This window comes from Otolemur garnettii, unplaced genomic scaffold (assembly GCF_000181295.1).
Source record: "Otolemur garnettii isolate 467f Iridium unplaced genomic scaffold, OtoGar3 scaffold00014, whole genome shotgun sequence".
Taxonomy (NCBI): domain Eukaryota; kingdom Metazoa; phylum Chordata; class Mammalia; order Primates; family Galagidae; genus Otolemur; species Otolemur garnettii.
Window position 1 is genome coordinate 31,192,612 of NW_003852409.1, and position 6,449 is coordinate 31,199,060.

General features: G+C 48.7%; 1 protein-coding gene across 1 annotated transcript in view; it reads left to right on the forward strand.

Moving 5' to 3' along the window:
• The window catches only part of ODF2 (outer dense fiber of sperm tails 2), a 47,113-nt gene that overhangs the window by 24,398 nt on the left and 16,266 nt on the right, over nucleotides 1–6,449 (forward strand). The window contains exons 9-13 of the mRNA XM_012802342.2: nucleotides 291–362; nucleotides 3,376–3,447; nucleotides 3,554–3,670; nucleotides 4,572–4,757; nucleotides 5,183–5,361. Of these exons, the coding sequence (XP_012657796.2) occupies nucleotides 291–362; nucleotides 3,376–3,447; nucleotides 3,554–3,670; nucleotides 4,572–4,757; nucleotides 5,183–5,361 (626 nt within the window). The remainder of the gene's footprint in view (nucleotides 1–290; nucleotides 363–3,375; nucleotides 3,448–3,553; nucleotides 3,671–4,571; nucleotides 4,758–5,182; nucleotides 5,362–6,449) is intronic.

A 6,449-nucleotide genomic window follows, 5' to 3' on the forward strand; every position in this document is an offset into this window, starting at 1 on the left:
ATGTGGGCTAATCTTACTGGAGTTAGATTTTATCTCAAAGTAGTTTTGATTTGCATTTCTCTGATGATTAAGGATGATGAGTATTTTTTCATGTGTCTGTAGGCCGCGCACCTGCCTTCTTCAGAGAAGTTTCTCTTCAAGTCCCTTGCCCACCCTAAGGTGGGATCACTTGTTCTTTTCTTGCTAATACGTTTGAGTTCTCTGTGGATTCTGGTTATTAAACCTTTGTCAGAAACATAACCGGGTTTATTGCTATTAATGACTTCTCTTTCCCTTTACTTTTCTCAAAGGATTCAGACAGACTAATGGAGCAACAAGGAGCTTTACTGAAACGGCTAGCAGAGGCAGACACAGAGAAAGCGGTAACCACAGCATCCTTGTGTGTTTGGGGGTACTGGCAGTGGGGGCAGGAGGGCTAGAGCATTACTCTGAATCTTAATTTCATAATCTATAAAATGGATGATGTCCCTGTCTTGCTTATCTAGTTGATCACTTGATAACTCCAGCCACAAAGCTGGACATCATCATGAGAAATGGTAATGTGGGTTTATAATGATCAGTTCTTATTAAATCTGCATTTCCTTGTTTGTATTATGGATTCAAAGCCATCAAAAAGCACATACCTTTTGGGTTAACAATTCTACTTCTGGGGCGGCGCCTGTGGCTCAAAGGATTAGGGTGCCAGCTCCATGTGCCGAAGGTGGTGGGTTCAAACCCAGCCCTGGCCAAAAAAAACTGGGAAAAAAAAAAAAGAAAATCCTTCTAGGAGTCTCCCAAAGCAAAATGTTCCAAAGTCTATTAATGGAACCCTAACTTCCTCAAGATGTTAAGGGGTATAAGAACAAAAAGAGGAGGGAGCACTGTCCTACAGCCAAATAAATTTGGGAAACTATTGGCCACCCTGAACAAAAAGTTTAACTTCAGGACATTTTGGAACTCTTTTTTTTGGGGTGAGGGGCAGTCTGAAATACTTATTTGAAAATTTGAAAACATAGATGCAGTGTATTATACAAAAGAAGGTCTTATTAGCATAATAAAATTATCATTGGAAAGAAACCAAACCCAATGGCTTTTTGTCCTGGAAAGGTAGGCATTTAGCGAACAATGTTTCTGGAGCCTTTTATGTTTTTTGTTGTTATTGTGTTTTGTTTTGTTTTGTTTTGTTTGAGACAGAGCCTCAAGCTGTCTACCTGGGTAGAATGCTATGGCATCACAGCTCACAGCAACCTCCAACTCCTGGGCTTAAGCGATTTTCTTGCCTCAGCCTCCCAAGTAGCTGGGACTACAGGCGGCTGCCACAATGCCCGGCTATTTTTTTGGTTATAGTGGTCATTGTTGTTTGTCAGGCCCGGGCTGGATTCAAACCCGCCAGCTCTGTTGTATGTGGCTGGTGCCTTAGCCTCTTGAGCTACAGGTGCCCGAGCCATATGGTTTTTTTTTGTTTTTTTTTCGGCTAGGGCTAGGTTTGAACCCACCACCTCTGGCATATGGAGCTGGCGCCCTACTCCTTTGAGCCACAGGTGCCGCCCTGTGTGTTTTTTTGTTTTTGTTTTTTTTTTGAGACAGAGTCTGTTGCCCTGGGGTAGAGTGCTGTTGTATCATTGTAGCTCATAGCAACCTCAAACTCTTGGGCTCAATAGATCCTCTTGGCTCAGTCTCCCAAGTTGCTGGGTGAAGCCTTTTATATATTAATTCCCTTCTAAGAGAGGGAAAGAAGATGGAGACCCAGTTTCCTAAAGTGGTGCCTGCCTGAACATCACTGGGGAAAGTACCCACCTGAAGAAGAAGCAGAGATTTGGCAAAAATGACCTTGTTAAATTATAATACATAAGTAAATTGAAACCTTAAGCAGCTATTTTAAAAGATGTTCAAAATTTAATCACAGTGTGGTAAACATGAGATTGTAGGTGCTGGAATAAAACATGCATATGACTTTTTTTTTTGAGACAGAGTCTCACTATGTTACCCTCAGTAGAGTGCCATGGCATCATAGCTCACAGCAACCTTAAACTCTTGGGCTTAAGGGATTCTCTTGCCTTAGCCTCCCAAGTAGGTAGGACTACAGATGCCCACCACAACATCCAGCTATTTTTTTGTTGTAGTTGTCATTGTTTTTTGGCAGACCCGGGCCAAGTTTGAACCCACCAGCCCTGGTGTATGTGGCCGGCACCCTAGCTGCTGAGCTACAGGCACCGAGCCTGCATATGACTTTTAATGTGAATTATCCATGGTTATCTCTGTTTAGGGTGTGGGGTTGTGGAACTTTTTACAGTTTTTGTGCATGGTTTTTAGTGTTTTCTGCAATTAACACTGCTTTTATTTTTATTTTATTTTACTTTATTTTTTTGCAGTTTTTGGCCGGGGCTGGGTTTGAACCCACCACCTCTGGTATATGGGGCCGGGACCCTACTCCTTTGAGCCACAGTGGCTGCCCATGCTTTTAGATTTTTAATTGCAAGATAAGGCTGAGTGCAGTGGCTCACACCTGTAATCCCTTCTAATTGGGAGGCTGAGTGGGTAGATTGTCTGAGCTCACAGGTTTGAGACCAGCCTGAGCAAGAGTGGCACCCCATCTCAAAAAAATAGCTGGGCATTGTAGCAGGCACCTGTAGTCCCAGCTACTTGGGTGGTTGAGGCAAGAGAATGGCTTAAAGCCAAGAGTTTGAGGTTGCTGTGAGCAGTGACGCTACAGTACTCTACCGAGGGCAACATAGTAAGACTCTGTCAGGGCAGCATCTGTGGCTCAAAGGAGTAGGGTGCTGGCCCCATATGCCATAGGTGGCGGTTTCAAACCCAGCCCTGGCCAAAAACTGCAAAAAACAATTGCAAGATAAATACAACTTCATTGTTTTTTTTTTTTTGAGATCCTGGGAACACAGGACAATAGGGCCTGTCAACCTAATGTCAGCACCAAGGATGCAGGAGCTGGGGGCTGGGCTCAAGCTATCCCCCTGGGTAGAGTGCCATGGCATCACAGCTCACAGCAACCTCCAACTCCTGGGCTCAAGCGAGTTTTCTGCCTCAGCCTCCCAAGTAGCTGGGACTACAGGCGCCCGCCATAATGCCTGGTCATTTTTTTGGTTGCAGCCATCATTGTTGTTTGGCAGCCCGGGCTGGGGATTCGAACCCGCCACCTTAGGTGTATGTGGCTGGCGCCTTAGCCGCTTGAGCCACAGGCACCGAGCCAACTTCATTGTTTTTAAAAACAATTTTAATACACATGTTATGTACTTTTCACCGGGGTCTGTCTGACATGGGCCAATGCACACAGGGCCAGGGGCCCCAGGGACCAGACACCCACAAATGTCTCTCCTCCCTGGGCTGGGTCTCTTTGCCCTTCCCAGGGGGCGCATGACAGTGTATGTTCTCTCCCAGCGCCTGCTGTTGCTGCTGCAAGACAAGGACAAGGAAGTAGAAGAGCTCCTCCAGGAAATACAATGTGAGAAGGTATTGTCCCCAGAGCTGTGCCTTTTAGTGAGCTGGCAAAACATAGTGGGTATGCAGAGAACTGGGGTCAAATCCTGATGCTGTCACTTTCTCTCTCTGTCCAAAGGCTCAAGCAAAGACAGCATCTGAGCTTTCCAAGTCCATGGAGTCCATGCGTGGACATTTGCAGGCACAGCTTCGATGCAAAGAGGCTGAGAACAGTCGACTTTGCATGCAGATTAAGGTACCTGCTGTCCCCACAAGTGGGGAAGGAGGAGGCGAGGGCATGACATTCCTAAGTTGGTGGTTGGGCACAGGGTAACATACTCAGATTGTATGTCCCAAAGATTTATGGGGCAGCTGCTGCCAAAATACTCTAGTTTCATAGTGACACGGACAGTAGCAATAGCAGTGGACAGAAACCATAGTGGTGCCAACAGAGATGGGGTTGGGTGCCCTCAGTTCACCTAACTGCCCAAGGGAAGGGGGTCATCTTATGTGTTCTTTGCATCTGTGAGGTCACAGCTTTGTTAAAGGGACTAAGGAAATATCTCTGACCACAAGGCTGGGTATTCAGGGAAGATTCCAGAGGAGTTCTGTACTCACATCAAGATTCAGGGTTAAGGCTCGGCACCTGTGGCTCAGGCAGCTAGGGCGCCAGCCACATTACACCTAAGGTGGCGGGTTCAAATCCAGCCCAGACCCGCCGGACAACAATGATGGCTGCAACCAAAAAATAGCCGGCTGTTGTGGCGGGCGCCTGTGGTCCCAGCTACTTGGGAGGAGGAGGCAGGAGACTCGCTTGAGCCCAGGAGTTGGAGGTTGCTGTGAGCAGTGAAGCCATAGCACCCTACCCAGGCAAACGGCTTGGGGCTCTGTCTCAAAAAAAGGGAAAAAAAAAAAAAGATCCAGGGCTAAGAGATCCAGCGAGGCACCCTGCAGAGCGGGGAGGGACATGTCTCTAGTCTGAGTTAGGGGAGCCCTGAGCTCTCACACAATTAATGACCTGTTTTCTGTCTCCTGCTTTCCTTCTTTGTTCTTGTGCCCTTTTCCTCCCTTCTTGTGCCCTTTTCCTCCCTCTGTCCCCTTTACCTTCTGTCTCTCCCTCCTCATTCCTCTTTTCCTCGCTCCTGCCTCCCTCCCAGAATCTGGAGCGCAGTGGGAACCAGCACAAGGCAGAAGTGGAGGCCATCATGGAGCAGCTAAAGGAGTTGAAGCAAAAGGGAGATCGAGACAAGGAAAACTTGAAGAAGGCCATCCGAGCCCAGAAGGAGCGAGCCGAGAAGAGCGAGGAGTACGCTGAGCAGCTGCATGTGCAACTTGCTGACAAGGTAGCCGGCCCAGGGATGAGGGCAGGTGGGGGGCAGGATGGGTAGGTGAGTGGAGGATGGTGGCTATGGGAAGGGCGAATGGCCTGGCAGGATGGATGGCTAGGTGGAGAGAGGAGGAGTTCAGGTTCAGGTGAGTGGGAGGGGGTGGATGAGTAGCTGGCTGGAAATGATGGAGGGTTTGTAGGACAGTTTAGCCACATCTGTATTGTGGGCGAGAATGGTGGCAAAGATAGAGCTTGCTGACAGTGGCTCTAGCAGCAATGGCTGGGCTCCCACTGTTCCTCCTGGTGCTCAGTGGGAAGCTAAAGTGCAGAGAAATGTTTAAGTTGATCAGGGTAAGACTATTTAGGATGAGCCCAGCCCCCAGCTCCTGCATCCTTGGTGCTGACATTAGGTTGACAGGCCCTATTGTCCTGTGTTCCCAGGATCTTTATGTCGCTGAAGCTTTATCCACTCTGGAGTCGTGGAGGAGCCGCTACAACCAAGTTGTAAAAGACAAGGGAGACCTTGAGCTGGAAATTATTGTCCTGAACGAGTATGTCTTGAAGAGGGAAAGGGAGCATGGGCCTATTGAGGGCCTTGGGTATGCAAGTAGAGGGAGCTGGTGACTCAGGGCAAGTGACATGGCTCACAAGGCTACAGTTCAGTCTCTTTGGGCCAGGTGCTGCGTGGGGCTGAGATGTGAGCAGCCCTGAGCCAGCCTTTCTGGTTTGAGCTGGGGCACAGGCTCTAGCCCTGGTTCTGGAGTCCTAGTCTACTGGCTGGCACCAGGGACAGGCCCAGCCTCTCTGGTCACAGAGGCCTGGGTCTGACTTCAGTACGTGGACCCAACCCTGGCCCCAGTTTACCCAGCATGGGAAATGGGCACACTGGTATCCTCATTCCTGTTCTTGGGAGATGGGGCAGCTGGTGAACCCTGTGTCTTCTCTCTATTGTCTGCCCAGGGATAGCAGTTGTTTTGCCAGTGTTTACCAGCCAGTAGGTCAGTGGTGTGGCATGTGACTAGGGGGAGAAGGGGCCTCAGGATGAAAGTGATTTAACTCATACTTTTTTAGCCACTAGGGAACTATCAGCAGTGACCATTTGTTCCTTCCTTCATTCAAAAAACTGTATTGAAGGCCAGTTGTGGTGGCAGCCCACACCTGTCATCCTAGTACTCTGGGAGACTGAGGTGGGAAGACTGCTTGAGGCCAAGGGAGAGAGAAACCAGCCAGAATAAGAGTGAGAACCCCGACTCTACAAACCAAAATAGATTAATTAAGCTGAGTGTGGTGATGCACACCTGCAGTCACAGGTCCTCGGAAGGTTGAGACAGAAGGATAACTTGAGCCTAGGAGTTTGAAGTTGCAGTGAGCTGTGATGATGCCATTGCCCTCCAGTCTGGGCAACAGAATGAGATCCTATCTCCTTCCTCCAAATAAAAAAAAGCACCAAGCACCTAACATATGCCACTCGAGCCATGTGATGGCCTTTATTGTTACAGCACTAAGAATACAAATGTGTCACCTGCCCGTGGCCTGGTAGAAGAGATGGGCTTGGTTCGGCACCTGTGGCTCAAGTGGCTAAGGCGCCAGCCACATACACCTAAGGTGGCAGGTTTGAATCCAGCCCAGGCCCACCAAAACAACAATGACGGCTGCAACCAAAAAATAGCCGGGCATTGTGGCGGGTGCCTGTGGTCCCAGCTACTTG